The sequence below is a fragment of the Lacerta agilis genome, chromosome 6 (assembly GCF_009819535.1).
Source record: "Lacerta agilis isolate rLacAgi1 chromosome 6, rLacAgi1.pri, whole genome shotgun sequence".
In the NCBI taxonomy this organism is placed as follows: Eukaryota; Metazoa; Chordata; class Lepidosauria; order Squamata; family Lacertidae; genus Lacerta; species Lacerta agilis.
In genome coordinates, this window is record NC_046317.1 from 48,605,929 (window position 1) to 48,623,201 (window position 17,273).

The 17,273-nt window shown below is 49.5% G+C and overlaps 1 protein-coding gene across 3 annotated transcripts in view; it reads right to left on the reverse strand.

Annotated features, from left to right (window-relative positions):
- Positions 1-9,104, reverse strand: part of CELSR2 (cadherin EGF LAG seven-pass G-type receptor 2) — a 116,069-nt gene extending 106,965 nt beyond the window's left edge. For all 3 annotated transcript variants that reach the window (XM_033152497.1, XM_033152494.1, XM_033152495.1), the window contains exon 1: positions 5,990-9,104. In XM_033152497.1, coding sequence (XP_033008388.1) covers positions 5,990-9,089 — 3,100 coding nt within the window. In that variant the 5' untranslated portion in view covers positions 9,090-9,104. The remainder of the gene's footprint in view (positions 1-5,989) is intronic.
- Between the last annotated feature and the right edge of the window lie 8,169 nt (positions 9,105-17,273).

A 17,273-nucleotide genomic window follows, 5' to 3' on the forward strand; every position in this document is an offset into this window, starting at 1 on the left:
ACAAACCGGAACACCCACTTCCAGGTTTGCGGCGTTCAGGATCCAAAACATTCGGCTTGCAAGGCGTTCGACTTCCGAGGTATGACTGTACCTGCTAAAAACTTTGTTTAGGCCAGCCTACCCAGATATGTAGAAAGTTTACATGTGTTTTAAGTGGGTTTTTATCTTATTGTTGATTTTCATTATTTTTGAATGTTTAAATATTCAAATTGTTTATGCTGACAATTTCATTGTCCTATTCTTTCTGTCAATCAAGCGGAATATAAATTTTTAATGAAATAAATTCTTACCATCTACCCACCAGCTGGAAATACAACTGTACATTCATTCTCTTGCTTTGACTGGCCACACCAGGAAAAAACCCTCCCTCTAATTCTGCAGTCACCAGCTCTGGAGTGCCAGCTGCAGCAATTTCCCTATAAACACCAGCGGCTTGGATTCCCCCTGCATCAGAAGCCAGCAATACCATTCAGCGGGGCTCCAATGACAGCCAGGGGCTATGTGTATTATCGGCACTCCAATCTATCCACTGTACAGTATTCCCCAGTCCCTGTATTCCTATCCCCACAGAGCAGGTGCGACCGGCAGCCACCATGCTGAGAGTTTAATTGCCGAGACTCAGGGACAGCTGCTCTTAAGCATCTCCAAATTGGTCTCCGGCAAGAAGGCCTGCCATCGTCTTCCATGCTATGGAGGGCAGCATTAATAAGGGGGTAATGTTCAGTGGTGCTCCTGGGACCTTCTACACATACAAACACAATCTCTCCCCTTAGCTTTTTGACAATGTTTGTGATCATCTGGACTGGAATACTGAACTTGTGAGCTAGGATAGGAGAAAAGTATGCCATCCCTCTTAGGAAAGGATAGACTAAAAACATTAACGACTACTTTGCAAGTCCTGACTTGGCTTGTCAAATCTCTGACAGCAGACAGCATCAGAGACTGTGTATTTTGCCAGAACTCCAACTTCAGCAGCTTCACCACAAAAACGGTTTTGGTTTTGGTTGGTTGTGGGGTTTTTTTTTTAAAGTCTGCATGGGAAGATACCCTATGCCCACATGATAATGATGGTGTCATTTTTTAATCAGTCACGATTTGGGGTTGGCTTTAGCAGGATGTGTCATGCCCAGTTTGGACGCCATACATGAAAGAGAATATATACACAAGCCCAAGAATGCCATCAGAGCAGAGGAAGAAAAGGAAAGAAAATGCAGGGATTAAAATGCAAGATTATGATGTGAAGAAAGAGTGGCAACCAGGGAATTATGCAGCTGACGGAAAAGACAGCCACGTAACTTCTATATGGCCTTGCCATAAATCAAACTGAAAGCAAGCAATTTCTTTTGCCACTAAAAGGAGGACAGGAGTCTGTGGGGTTTAACTTGCAGGTAAACAACAGTCATTCTACAAAATAGGAAGAACTTGGCTGCAACAGCAACTGAGCAACAAAATTATTTGCCTAGGATCTCATGAAATCATCTCCCTTTGAAGCTTTGGTCGTTGTTGTTTTAAACAGGTTGTGTTAACATTTATATTGGCTGTTTAGCTAGAGAAAACACTAGCTGTGGTAAGGATTTGGACTGCGTGATCTTTGATGCCCCTGCCAACATGAAATATAGCTTATTCTGAATCGGACTTGGTTCATGTGGTTCAGTATGTCTACAATGACTAGCAGTAGCCCTCCAGAGTTTCAGATTGGTGTAGTCCTGTTGCAACTGGGAGATGCTAGGGGCTGAACCTAGGACCCCCTGTATGTAAGACAGGTCTATCACTAAGATCTGGCCTTTCCCCAGAACTCAGATGCATCTACCACCCATTCCTACCCCACCACAAAAATCTCCTGTCCCGTCGCCCTGCGAAAGCAGCCTAGTCAAATTGCCAATGGCAGTTGGCAGGTTTCACTTCACTTTGTGCATGCTGTAACAATCTGTTATTAGCCCTCCCTGAAGGCAGATGCCAACTGCATCACAAGCAGAATTGGACCATAAATTCAGCTCTAATTCCTGGCAAAAACCTTGTCGAACAGGTGCTGCTACAAAGACCCAGGAGAGTAATAGGCACGTAATAACTAGTTACTTGAAGGTGGAGAGCAATTATAGATGCTGGCCAGGCTAGGCCAGGCTACGTTCCTCCAAGGAGTTCCAGCAGCAGATACTTCCCATCCTTGGTAGGGATGACTCTAGGGCCAATGAAAGTTTCCAGATTCCTGCACGCAATGATGCAGTTTCACTAAGGATCAGGTGCAGGCGAGGCACCAACCACACCTGGTGTGGTTTTGCCTTGAGGAAATTTGCCTATAGAGGCCAAGAGGCTGGGTTGCGAAGAAGTGAGGAGCCCAAAGTTCTGTAGTCATAGCCCATCCTCTCCAAGGCCTCCAATTCCTGCTGGACAAATAGGGCGCAGGCCTCAAACTCCGGATAAAAGAGGGATGTGTGCTATCAAGCCACCAGATCTAAGTTAGGAAAAGGAGCAACTGCCAGGTTGAATTTGCTCCAGCACAGAGTGGGAGGCTTTGCAGAAGTGAGTCAACAACATCCTGATTCATGAGATTTAACATGAATGTGTGTGTGTGTGTGTGTGGGAGAGAGAGAGAGAGAGAGAGAGAGAGAGAGAGAGATATGTAAGGCGTGTAAGCTCTATCCTGTTTGCCGAAGTGGCTTCTCTCCCTTCCTCCAACTACGCCCACGACCACCACATGTTCCTCACTCACAGCCCAGTCCTTTGCGGCCAGAGTGGGGAGGAGGCCAGTCATTAGAGCCAGGATCAGTCCCTGCTGTTCTTTGGCAGAGTCCATAGCCCCGGCACCTGGGAAGGACCCACCTCTGCCCCTTTCTAAACAAATCTGATCTGGTACTCTAAGCAGTGCCAGATAGGTGGGTATTTCCCACAATGCCCAAAAGCAATGCTACACCACAGACATTGTGGGAAATTAAATGGCAAACAGACACAGCTGCCCTGAGTTGCTCTGAGCACCACCATCGACTCAGTAAGCCCACCATGGAATGTCAACAGAGGAGGAAGCCCACTAAAGGACACTTTGCCCAGAGCTCCTTGAACCTGGAACAAGTTGTGAAGGTGCGGCAGGGACTTCTCCGTGGGAAAATCCTTAGTAAGCTGTATATACCCTTCCAGCCTTAGCTCATCTATCCATTCAGTCAGCACACTGATATTGATGATGCTCGCCCACCAATCATACACAAGAGCCCATCTGAAAAATGTGTTCTCCAGCCATTTCCAGTAGCATATTTGAAGATAGCAGGGCAATAGCCCATAGCCAAAGCTGCAGCTCTGTTGGTGGAAGGGTCTTCTGGGTACTCAATGGAACTTCTTTCCCCCTCCACCCTTCCAAGTGCCCTCAAAATCGGCTCTAGAAGGTTGAGGGGACCATCTAGAATGGGAGTAGGAGAGAAAACACAACTCCCATTGTGCCCATGGAACCCTGTTGGCAAAGCACTAAATACAACCCACTGACATTATGGCATAGCCATAGTCTCTTTTAAAAGTTGCTGGAAATGGTCAGAAACACAACATTTTAGGATCAGGAACTGCCTCATGGATGAGGCTACATGTAAGTAAGCCTTGGATGACTAAGCCATTCCTGAGCAGGACTCTCTCTTCCTGATGTCACCATAATTCCGGGGGGAAAAGAAAGGGAACCTGTAGACTTCCATATGCTGTTGAACTACAACTCCCAGCATCCCTGGCTGTTGGCCATGCAGGCTGAGGCAGATGGGAGTTGGAGTCCAGCAACATTGTGAGGTCCACAGGCTCTGCATCCCTGTTCCAAGAGGCTAAAGCAAATTCAAATTATGCAGTTCACAGTCAGTTTTTTTGTAAATCCCCCACTATTTGGAGGGGAGCAGGGAATTGGGAGACCCTTGTTGAACTTGGGTCCTGCATGCAGGCTTCCCACAGGCATCTGGTTAGCTGCTTATGAGAACAGAATGCTGGACTTCTTATGCTTGCCATAAGTTACCATTTCACCTTTCATCCACCTGTGGTCCTCTATGCTGAGATTTTGTCACTGGTCCTTCTGTAAGCCCTTGACATCCTGAAGATGAGTTAGCTGTAGCTTTAACATTAACTCAGGGATGGGGTGCCTGTGACCCTCCAGGTGATGCTGGATTACCCTGCCCTCTTCGGATGAAAGCCGCTATACAAATTTCATAAATCAATAAATCAACTCCTATCAGCCCCAGCCAGTATGGCTGATGTTCAGGAATGATGGGAGTTGTAGCTCAGCAACCTTTGCAAGGCCACAGGTTCCCCATCCCTGCATCAGTTTATATCCTACACACAACAACCATATCTGCTGATGCTTGCCTCTCTGCTTACCCTGCAAAGTTCTGCACTGGGACAGTAGCATTTAATTTAATGTAATTGCAAAGCACAGACACAGGGCATTGTAATAAAGTGGCAGTGTAGGAAAAGGAGACTATCTGGCTAATTAAAGGGACTGCATCCTTCTCCTGGAACAAAACAGCTATTCTACTCCAGTGACACATTTCCCCACATGCTACACCTATCTCAGGCACACAAATTCCATGTCTGTGTTGCGGAAGAGTAGCTGCGTTCATTTCTCGGTTGCAGCAAAAATGCAACAAGCAGTGGAATTCGACTACATTTCACTGAAAAGAATGAAGGTCATCAATTTCAATGGGTTTGGTGCTCTGTGCAAAACTTAGCAGCATACCACCCAAAAAGTCTCGAGGTATCTTGAGGAATAACAAACATACAGGAGTATAAGCTCTGGGAGAAAAGAGCCCATGTTTGTTGTGAGACTATGTCTGGTAGCAATGAAGCAGACATACTAAGGGTTTCCTTACAGGACAGCATTCTCCCCCATCTTCCAGGCACTGATAAACAAAATCTCAGAGCTCAGAGGAAGGTCAGCTCCATCTTCCGAATGAATGATCACAGAACAGACCCATCTTGCACTCCTCCTGCCTCATCCTCACTGCCCCAAACACCAAAAGCCACTGTTGGTGGCATCAAATCATCATGCGTTCAGCTCGCATGCAAGAAAAGTCAATTTTATATGGAATTAGCCTCAAGTGGTTGGTTCCATTCAAAGGGAATAGAAAGGAAGGGCAGGAGGAAGAAGATTCTTTGGCTGGGATACTGGGAGCCTGTGGAAGAGATAGGGCGGGGGGAGAAACTCTGCAGTTTCGGCTGTTGTCTCAGAGCAAAGACTGGGGCAGCCAACTGGAGCAGCGCACAGAATCCTAGATCGCCATTTGGCTGTTATGCAACCTCCACCAATTTCCCACCCCACCCCCCCAAAAAAAACAGTTCTACTTTGCTGCTGCTGCTGCACCTTTGAAATGATCAGCTAAATGCTTCCTAATTGCAAACAACGGATTAACGCAGGCTCCCCTGACCTGGTGCTCTGCAGATGATGATGGTGGTGGTGATGATGATGATTAATTACCCACCCATTACCCTAAGGTCCCAGGGTGGGTTAGAACAGTTTAAACACAATATTAAAAACAGATTAAAACAACTAACAATCATAGAAATGAGGTAGGTCCTAAAAACGTACATCTCAAGTGTCAAAAGATGTTTTGGACTACAACTCCCAGAAGCCCAAGCCAGCATGGCCAAAATTCAGGGATGGTGGGAATTGCAGTCCAGGGCACCAGGCTGGGGAAGGCAGTATGGCCATATACCACATATTCAGAATGGTTATTTAGCAAAAGTTTTCTGGGTGTGATCAGACTCCCTTTCTTTAAAAGCTTCCTTGGATGTTTTTAAGCAGAGGTTGGATGGCCATCTGTCATGGATGCTTTAGCTGAGATTCCTGCATTGCTGGGGGTTGGACTAGATGACCCTTGGGTCCCTTCCAACTCTAAGATTCTATGACGCCATTTGAGATTAGCCACAAGGTTAGGAGAGCATGAAGTTGGCATGCAGAGTTAAACTAGATTGTTCCAAAAGCTTCTCTTCCCCCCAGAACTTGAGATGCACAGCAATACATTTGCCACCTTACCTGACACAGATACTCTCATGATCGCTTCCAAAGGCCTGTTGTTATCCAAGGCCCTGCTCAGACGTAGCTCTCCAGTGCTGTGGTTCAGGAGCACCAGCCTCAGTTCATTGCCTTGCTCAAAGCTATAGGTAAGCGTATCGGAGACATCCGGGTCATAGGCTGGGATTCTGCCAATCACACCCGTGGGGAAACTGCTGGACTTGTTGGTGATATAGTTATTGAAGAGGATCTCAAAATTCTTCAAGACAGGGATGTTGTCATTCTTGTCCAGCAGACGGACGTGCACAGTGGCCCGGCTGACGAGTGGTGCTGAAGTAGCCTGGACCACAATGACATACTCAGACTTGGCCTCATAATCCAAATCCATCAATGCCGTCAGCTCTCCGGAAAAGATGTCAAGTTGAAAGACCTCGGGAATGTTGCCTTCCACTATCTGATACATGATCTGGGCATTGGTGCCCTCATCTGGGTCGCTGGCAGTGATCCGGGCCACCACTAAACCAATTGGGCTGTTCTCCTCAACAAAAATGTCAAACTCATCCTGTTCAAAGACAGGGGGGTTGTCATTGACGTCAAGAACAGTGATATAGACATCAATAGGGGTCCTCGTGGCTGGCATGCCCTTATCGACAGCATACGCCCTAAGCTCATACAGTGGGACATTCTCCCTGTCCAGCCTGCGCAGTGTCCTAACAATGCCCGATGTGGATTCAATTATGAAGTCTCCATCCCCATCGTCCCCACCCTGGAAGGTATAGAACACCCTCCCATTCAGCCCAGAGTCTCTGTCGGTGGCAGAAACCTGCAGGACACTCGTGAAAGCTGGCACATCCTCATATACAGAACCTTGGTAGTTATCCCTTAAGAACTGAGGTGCGTTGTCATTTACATCATTGACTAGGATCTCCAAGTAGGTAGTATCTGATTTCTGGGGGATACCATTGTCCCGGGCTGTAATTGCCAATGTGTAGGACACCTGATCCTCATAGTCCAGCTCCATCTGAGTGGTGACAGCACCAGTATCCATATCTATCTTGAACTGAGGGATACTGTCTTCCATGAAGTAAGTAATGCGGGCATTCTCCCCCGTGTCCTCATCCGTAGCACTAATAATAACTACAGTGGTACCCACTGGCCTGTCCTCATTGATGTTAACGGTGTAGTGGGAGCTCTGGAAGACTGGTCGGTGTGTGTTGGCATCCGTCACATTCACAAAAACCTGGGCCGTGTCGAGTCGTGTGCCATCGGAAGCAGTAATGGTAAGCAGGTACTGACGCTCTAATTTGTAATCCAAGGGTAGGGCCAGGGTGATGAGACCCCCACCACTCTGGCTGGTTATGGAGAAGCGATTGCGGGTGTTCCCATTGGTGATCTGGTAGGTGATGACACTGTTGACATCCCGGTCAATGGCAGAGACCGTAAGGACACTGGTGCCCACAGCAGCGTCTTCATTGAGCCTCATGGTATATTCCTTTTGAGTAAACTCAGGATTGTTATCATTGACGTCCAGGACGGTGATGCTGACACTGGCCGAGGAGGTCATGGGGGGGCTACCGTGGTCTCGGGCCTCAACACCGAAGTTGTAGAAGTCCACAGCTTCACGGTCCAATTCAGAGGCCACCACAATCCAGCCTGTGTTGTTATTGATGGTGAAGGGGAAATCTGAGCTCGTGTCAACCAGAGCATACTCGAGCCGAGCGTTCTCCCCAGAATCCGCATCAATGGCTTGGATGTGGATGACAGAGTAGCCCACAGGGACATTCTCTAGCACCGTAGACTGAAAAGGGGTGCTGACAAATATGGGGGCATTGTCATTGACATCCAGCACCTGGATGGTCACCAGCCCACTGATGTTGGAAAGAGGGGGCCTTCCTCCATCCTGGGCCCTAATGCGGAGGGTGTATTCCTTGTTCATCTCATAGTCAAGCTGGCTGACGACATCAATATTACCTGTCTGGGCATCGATGTAGAACTGGCCACGGGTGTTGCCACTCATGATGCTGTAATGCACCAGAGCATTGCTGCCTTTGTCCCGGTCGGTCGCATTGACCCGCAGGATGTGAGTGTTGGAGGCCACATTCTCGGGCACCTGCACCACGTAGCGTTTCTCGCTGAACTGCGGCGAGTTGTCGTTATCATCCTCCACCGTGATGTGGATCGTGGCCGTGGTGCTGCGTGGCCCCGGGTCTTTGCCTTGGTCGTTGGCCTCCACCATCAGCTGGTAGGCCTCAACTGCTTCCCGGTCCACCAGGCCATTGGTGCGAATGACGCCGGACTTGGGGTCAATCTCAAAGATCCGGTTGGAGCCGTTCCCATTCAGGATGCGGTAGAGGATGTTGGCGTTGGGGCTGGCATCCCCATCCGTGGCCCTCACCGTCAGCACCTCGTAGCCCACCTCCAGGTTCTCCCGCATGCTCTCCTTGTACTCCTGCTGCTCAAAGACCGGATCGTGGTCATTGGTGTCGCTCACCGTGATCATGAGGGTGGCCAGGGCGGTGCGGCGTGGCACGCCGTGGTCCGTGGCCGTCACCCGGAACACATGGGTGCTCTTGGTCTCCCGGTCCAGCTCCTCAGCTGTCGTCACGGCCCCCGTCTGGGCGTCAATGGCAAAGAAGCTGTTGGAGCGGCTGTCATAGAGGGCATCCATGGAGTAGTCCAAGCGGCCCCATTCGCCCTCGTCGGGGTCCAGGGCCCGCAGCATGACCACGGGGGTCCCCGCCGGCCTGTTCTCCGGCACCGAAGCCTGGTAGGCGGGCATCTGGAACTGAGGGCTGGCGTTGACGTTCCTCTTGGCCCGGCTGCTCCCCGCGCCACCTCGGGGTCCCCCTTCGGATCGCCACAGCTTCTCCATCTGCTGCTGCGAAGAGCCCAGGCCGAGGCTCCACAGGACAAAGGTCTCTCGCTCCTTCTCCTCACAGAGGCTGCACAGGAGCTCCAGGAGCAGCGGGTGCCCGGAGCGGAGGCACCTGGCCCGTGGGGGCAGGAGCAAGTCCTCCTGGAGGTGGTCCGACGGCTCGCTCTCGCCTCGCAACCGGCAGCGCAGCCGGCAGCCTCCCCGCGAGCTGGCCGGAGGCAGGGGGACGCGCGCGCCCGGCTCCATGCACAGCGCCCGCCTGCGCCCCCTGCGGAACCGCGGGCCCGGCTCTGGGGCCAGCAGGAGCCGGCTTAGTAGCACCAAGTCGCCGTCTTCAGCCGCCGCCGCCCCGCCGCCGCAGCGCGGCCCGAGCAGGTGCGCCCAGAGGCCGCGGGCAGGACGCGCGGCCGGGCAGCGCCACGAGAGCGGCAGCGCGGCGCAGGCGGGGAGCAGCTCCGGCTCCGGCGGCGGCGGCGGCGGCCACCCCGGTCCGCTGAAGGGGGCGCAGGGCGGCCCCGGGGGGCTCCGGGCTGCGGCCGAGCGGGGGATCCCCAGCGCCGCCAGCAGCAGCAGCACAGCCCGGCCGGGGGCGCAGCAGCCGCAGCCGCCGCCCATCTCCCGCCGCCGCCCGCAGTCCGGCTTCCGCTCGCTCCGTCCGTCCGCGCGTCGCTCAGCAGCTGCGCTTCATGCCCAGCGGAGGATCCGGGCCGAAGCGCCCGCCGGCTCCGCCGATCAGCCCGAGCAGGTCCTCCTCCTCCGCCGCCGCCGCGTGCGCTCTTGCTCGCAGCCCGCGAAGGTCTCTCCGCCTGCCAACCAGCCCGGCAAGGCTCCGCTGCGGCAGCAGCTCGCCGACGCTCATTTCCATAGACCTGCGGCTCTTAAAGGAGCCGTGGCAGCCCCGGCTGCTGGAGAGGAGAGGCAGCCGCGCGGTGGGGCCCTCCCCGTCGTTATACCGCCACTTTCTCCCCCAGCGGCGGCGGCAGGGCTGCTGGAGAGGTCCGCCGGGCTCCTGCTGGCCGATGGCCGGGCTTAGGAGCACTGTACAGAGTGCAGCAGGACCTTGGCTTGCTCACGTCCGCAGGCAGCCTCTACCCATCTGGACTGGCTTTTATTTATTTCTGACGTTATATACCGTCTTTTCTTCAGGGGGTGTACATGAAGCATAGAACTGGAAGGGAACAGGAAGGGTCGTGGATGCTTTAGCTGAAATTCCTGCATTGCAGGGGGTTGGACTAGATGACCCTTGGGGGTCCCTTCCAACTCTACAACTTTATGATTTCATGATCTAGACCAGCCCCCTGCAATGCGGAAATCGTTTGCCCAATGTGGGACTCAAACCCACGACCCTGAGATGAAGAGTTTACTGACTATGGCTCTCCTGCCCACCCCCATTTCATCACTGCAACAACCTTGTGAGGTACTAAGAGAAGGTGACTGGCCCAAGGTCACCCAGTGAGCTTCGTGGCTGAGTAGGGATTCATATCCTGGTCTCCCAGGTCCTAGTCCCAACTCTCTGAACCATTACACCACAATGGCTCTCATTACTATTATTACTACTGCAAGGCATCCTTTCCAGAGAATTTGTAAACTGTGATCAGGGGTCTCTGGGGCTTAATGTTCATTGCCAAAGCTTAGCCCTGAAAGAAATGAACCAGTAATGAGCATGCACAGAGTTCCTTTTTCTTCACATCTTAGAGCAGGAGTTGCCCACATAGTGCCCTTCAAATGTTGCTGGACTACAACTCTCATCATCCCACACACCCTTGGTTTGGCCATGTTGGCAAGCATCGATGGGAGTTGCAATATAACAACAAAAGAAACCACACGGGCTATGCCTCCCTTGGGGGAACTGCAGCCAGCTTCCATATACTGTATCTGGGATTGGAGGAACGGCTTCTGGTGTTCTGAACGCTGGGGCTCATTGGGGCTCTCTCGCAACATGCGAAATTCCATTTGGGGAAAACCCAACACTTAAATCCTTTTAAAAAGCCAATTTATAATGTATTGTAAATACACACAATGGAACTTCTGTGCCTGATGCATTTGGATGCGTAGACCCAATTCTGCATTTTTTAAAACAACAACACAAAGTTGATGTGGCTATAATGGCTAGTACCAAGGTTTTGGGAGCTGAAAGAAGGGTGTTTCTGTTTCTGTTTTGTTGCTTTGTTGTTGTTTTGTTTTTTTGCCATGGCATGCTATTCATTCTCAGCAGCTGTTCAAATGCCCGTAATTTTCATTTTGCTGTTATGGAGTCTATTGAGAAAGTGACACCACAGAAATACTACTTGTATGCTGTCCTTGTATAAACATGCACAAAAACGCCGACTGTGTAGGCAAACATTCTGGGTGGATTTTTGCACAGAAGCAGTTAAACTCCCACTCAAAGTGGGAATTAAGCAGCCAAACTCTGCGTTGAATTTCAATAACAAGTGTGGACAGGAATTGATAAGAGGCTGCCTCATACCAGGTCAGAGCGTTAGTCCATCTAGTTCACTGCTGTCAGCAATGATTGGCAAGGTTTCAGGCAGGCGCCTTTAATCTATTTATTTATTAGATTTCTCACCTATCCATGACTGTGGAACTCACTGCCACAAGAGGCAGTGGCGGCCACCAATTTGGATGGCTTTAAAAAAAGGATTAAATGCATTCGTGGAGGATAAGGCAAGGAGGGTCTACTAGCCATGATGGCTATGCCTCCATGGTCAGAGAGAGTATGTTTCTGAATACTAGTTGCTGGAAACCACAGGAGGGGAGGGGGCTCTTGTGCTTGAATCCTGCTTGTGGGTTTCCCACCGGCATCTAGTCAGCCACTGTAAGACCAGGATGCTGGACTAGGTAGCATCTTGTTTGTAAAATGGGGAAGGACTGGAACTCGGGCGGAGCGTTTGCCTTGCACACAGAAGTTCCCAATTCTTGTCATCTCCAGTTAGGGCTGCAACCTGGGATAAGCTGTCGCCAGTCAATATAGACGATAATGGATCAGATGGGTCAATGTTCAGATTCAGTATAAGACAGTTCCCTGTGTTCCTAAGAGCAGAATTCAGGACTTCTGTAGCCTGTGAAATGTTTTGCAAAATAAAGAAATTGGGGTTCCATCACTTCTTAGAGCCAATTTACAAGACGACCATGGGTGGGGTGGGGTGGGGTGGGGATCTGTTCAGTCAGTGCAAATCTTCATTGAGCTGAAGTGAAGGAAGAAGCCTGTTCTAGTCAGACAAGCAGAACTGCATAGGCTACGCTGGACAGCAGCCTGGGCCAGCTACCCTGGCTGAAACCTTCTCTCTTCTCTCTTCCCCCCCACCCCCCAATTTTACTTCTCCAACGGGTGGGCCAGCGCCAATCATTCACTGGCTGGAGCCCGGGTGCTTTCTTTCCCCTCCACCTCCTTTCCTTTTACACCAACTTTTGCAGCACATTTTGCTTGTGTACGTTTTTGCATGTACAAGGAACCTGCTTGCGCAAGGCTTGCCGCTCCAGGAATGGTGCTTCTTAAAAGGGCAATGCCTCCAGCTTTCTCACAGCCTCGCTCACTGCAGGTGCACAGAACCTCAAACACGTCCCTTTCTTTGGACTGATTCATGATAATAATAATAATAAACTGCTAGCGGTGCTGCTGTATTTCCCACTTAGGTAGTGCCCACTATGTAATCAGAACTTCAGTTCTTTGATTTGGAACTCATTATGACTCATACAGACACAAGTTCAGATCCTCTTTCCAATTAAAACAACAACAGCAATACACTTTTATGCTATTAGATAGACAAAAAGAAACTGGGGGGGGGAGTTTATGTACATCAGGCTGCAATCCTGTACAGAGTTACTTGGGAGTTAGTCTTATTGAACTCACTGGGAGTCACTTTTTAACAGACATGCCTAGGATTGCATTCTCAGAGACTGGAAGTGTCCGCTATTTTTGTTTTTAAACAGTTGCATAACGGAAAGTGTTAGCATTTAAACAGTACAGCTATAAGCAAATCAATAATAATAATAATTTGCATTGATATAGCAATTTAGAAGCACTTCCTATACATTATCCAAATACTTGTTACACAATAGGCCCATAATGTATGTCTCCACCCTGCTATTGCAGATGCGGGAGCTGAGAGGGAAGTGCTGGCATAATGCACCTTGTGGGTTCACATCTGAAGGAAAATCTAAAACGGATGGATGTCTCGGATCACACTGCTAATCTCTTGACTAGACTATTACTCGTCAGAATATAAAGGAAGCAATTTGACAGAAACCACAGCTGTACGTCCTTGGATTATGAATAGGGACCCCATTCAAACCCAATTGAAATGAACTGGAGTTAAACAGAAGCAATGCATGCTGGTGGGCCATGGTTGACATAACTAGGATTTTTTTTAAAGACAGTTAACATTGTTGCCTCTTCAACTAGTCAGGGGGCTGCACGGGTATATTGTACAGGCATTTGTTCACAACAACAACAACAATAAATCTAAAATGTATTCACTGGCAGGAGCTCCAAGAAAATGGTTCTCTACCTGGGCATTTTTACCCTGTGAACAAAGGGTTTTTCTTTTGTTCTCGGAGCAGAGTAGCCAAGCACCATCACCCTGGGCAAATGACCAAATCTATTTTAATGTTCTGCTGTGTAAATCTATGGCTGATGATGGATCTCTGGTGGTTGGAAAACTTGCAAAATGGCTGAGCCAATAAAATATAAAATTGATGCCTTTTCATCGTTTTTTTGCAGCACAAAATCCCATACACACCTACTCAGAAGTAAGGCTTGCCGAGTTCAATGGGGCTTACTTCCAGATTAATCAGTACAGGACTGCAGCCCAAGTCTATTCAACAGCACCTTTGGGTTACTATCTGCATCCTGACGAAACCTCTCTGCTCTGCCAAGACAAATTCCTTAGCAATAGATGCCTTGTTTTGAACTGGATGTAGACAACCAACCATCCTAGAACAAGGCAGGTGCAGAAAACCCAGTATCAAAGATGCTAAACTGGAACACGCAGCTCCCTGTACATTGACATGGCATAACTGGAGGCAAATTAGGCCAAGTTTCTCTTAAACTCCTGTCTCTGCTGCTAAGGGCCAAGCAGTTCTCTAGCTGCAAGCCAATCAGGCAGGCAGACAGGCTGGAGCTACCAATGGCTCCCAAGGATACAGGGAGGAATGTTGCCTCTCCTCCTAGCCTACTGAGTGAAAACAAACAAGTTAGACAGTGCCATTCAGGAGGAGAATGGCCATCAATTAATTACACCCTGGATTTAGGACCCATCCTGCGAGGCATGCGAAGGAGCCCAACACCATCCAGGACAAGAGCCGAATAAGGTTTGAATCAAACTCAGATACCCATTGTGATGTCTCCAAAAGCACCTTGGGATATGAGCGTTATTGATGCATGCACTCTGATAAGAAAGGAATGCAGAAAAATGGGGCAGGGAGGGAGGTGTGGTGCTGGCTGGCGGCCACTGTGTGAGGGAGGACTGCACTGCAGGTTACAAATGCCATGCGCAAGGGCACATCTGTGTGGGAAGGAATAGGAAACAAGCAAGCGCACTGTAACATGCAACCATCACACACGGGCTATTTACTCTTTTGAACACACACATGATGTCCGCAGGATGTCTGGCACATTTGACTCGGTTTGGTGGCAGATCTGAGGTTCTGCCCATAAGGAAAACTCAGGCTTGTTAGATTCCAGCTGTTTCTGCTATGAAGCCAGGAGTAGAGAAAGAGTTGTGAGGAGAGGCTAGTTTCCAGCACTCTGTCTAGGATGGCACCAGGAGTAAATGGGTGAGCTGTACTTATTTGTAATTGTTCATTCATTATTTCATGAATACTCAAGTAGGCTTCTGCAATGAGCTGGATCCCCAGAGGGCTCATTTCTCCATGCTATTTGGATGGGTCTTTGCCATGGAAACAGTAAAAAATAAAATTACTAGGAACTGGAAACTGGCTATATATCTTTTAAAAAATAGCAGCAGGAATTAAAGGCTTAAATCATTTTAATGTGTTTTTAAATCAATTTGAATCCAAGTTGAAAATACCCTGTTCTCTCAATTGTGTGCAACAACTAGATCTATTATGATAAGCTCAGTCTAAAAAGTTTAGGGGATATTTTATTCAACCCTTTTTCATTCAGGATTTGAGGAAAAGCCTTTTGCAAAGCAAAAGCAGAATACAGGATTTTATGGCTGTTATCAAAGATGGTCAAGGTTGCGTAATGGCTTTTAGCTACAGATTGTATGAACTTGTAAAATAGAATGGTATCAATTGGGAAAATACTGTACATTCAGTGAGCAATGGAACCACTTCAGATTGTTCTAGGTGATAATCTCCTCCTTGTAGAATCAGGTATCCTCATGGCAACACCACCATTATGGTAATGTGGCGGAAATCACAAAACAATTAGCCGAGTTCGTACATTACAGCGCACCATTGTAAATAGCTTCCTGTGAACACAAAGATGGCCCCACGAGCAGCAAACCATAATTCTTGGTTTAGAATTCTTCCTGACCCAAGGATCAGGCTTCACCCAACTTAAGCAAATCTTGCCTAACCAATTATTAGGGATTGCTGGTTTGGATGTAACGCTATGATGGGGAATGTGGGTTGTTGCTCCCACATGCGAGGAGAGGAGCTGCGTGGGAACCATCTGTACAGTCATGGCAAACCATTAGCTAGGCTTTACTGTGTGACATACAAATGCTGCCAATATGCTTTAAGCATGGAACAAAAGACCCTTGCTGCAAGGACCCCAAAGTGTTGTGTGGGTTCTGCTAGCTAAGTGATTAATTTCAGAAGATCTGTAAACCAGGGCTTATTATCTTCCTGAGAAGTCTATTATTTAGCGTTTGAGCACTTGGAAGAACTGGCAGTTGCAGCCACAAAGAGCAGCGTGAATTGAGCAGCATGAATTAAACTGCTCTGGAGAGTGATAATAATGGAAACGGTTGCTCTGTGCTTGGTCCACCCGGCTCAGGCCATCCAGATGAAGTAAGGAGAACACACGTTTAATGGGGAATATGGGGCCCTGTGAATGCTAGGCTTGGAGGAGTCGAGGAAGTGCTAATTCAGCAGCACTGCATTGCCAATTGATTGGTTATGGAGGGTGATGCAGGAGACGGCTGCATGCATCTGGGCTTGTTGCCTGAGCCACTGATCTGAGAAACGGGCTCAGAGGCACCAGGGCAGGAAGATATTGACCAGGATTTAATGGGGAGCCAAAACGGCTGCTGCACAGCTGAGGAAGCTGGTGCGACTCACAGGCCAGGCTTGCAGTCCTGCCTCTTCATATGTTTTTTTTACTGTTGAAGTGAAGACATCTCAGCAGCAGCTCCCACTTCCTGGGGAAAGACCTGGATTCCTTCCCCCCACCCCCACCCCACTTTGTACAAACGAACAGAGTGTAGCCCTAAGGCGGCAAGTGAAGCACACAGATCCAGAACAAGTCAAACAAGTATTGGAAAAGAGGCAATGTCAAGAGTGGCCGGGTGTGGCCCCAGGGAACTGCTATATCATCACATTGACAATAAAGGGAACCCTTCTGTATTGTGGACTCTGTTCTGGAGGGAGGACAGAGAAGGGAAAATGGCACCGCCTAGTGGGAGGAAGGGGGATGTGATCGGCTGAGAACCTGGGGAAGGAAATGGTGGTAGCACCCTGGCCAGCTACTAGCTAGCCTCCTCCCAGACAGGAGTGTGGGGTGCTGGGCAGACTCTCAAGCACCCTTCCTTCCCTGTGGCCTGCCGGCATGTTCCTTTGCTGCCCCACCAACCTCATCCTGCCCCCACCTGCCTGCCTTCTTAGTTTACAGCCAGTCCAGGAGGTAGGCCTTACCATCAGCCTCCTCCTCCTTAGTCTCAGCGCAGCCGTTGTACAAGTCAGCAGGGAGGAGGATGGGGACAGCATTAGAAGTGGTTGGCTCTGCCTGGCATTCTCTGTGGTGTCTGTCACTGACTGTTGGGCCCTACCTGCCCCAACGGGCAGCAACCAATGCTGAACTGGAGGAATGGAGCTGGTGGACAACGCTCCAGGCTCCAGAGGGTGACTGACCTCCATATAGCAAGAGCTCCCAGAGAGTTGTGGCTTTCTACTCACAGTATGGTTTCTACTCACACAGCTCATGCGGACAAATGTAATGCATGCACAGAGTAATTACAGACAGAGCCAGCAACCGCTCCTGTAATTGTTGCAGCTGGGAAGTCACCACCTTTGTTTATCTCTGATTGTACCCGCCTGGGGATGGTTGCGTGGGCAGAGAAGGCATTACGTGAATCGACCCTTGGCACCTGGAGGGCTTAGGTGGATGCCTCCCCAGCCAGGGGCCAAAAGAAACATCTGCCCTGTACTTGCTTCATCCTTTGAACTTAATGAGTAGCTTCATTTTACTGGTGACTTTTAAAGGGAAGCAGAGCTGTGCATCCAGAGCATTAAAAGGTACAGGAG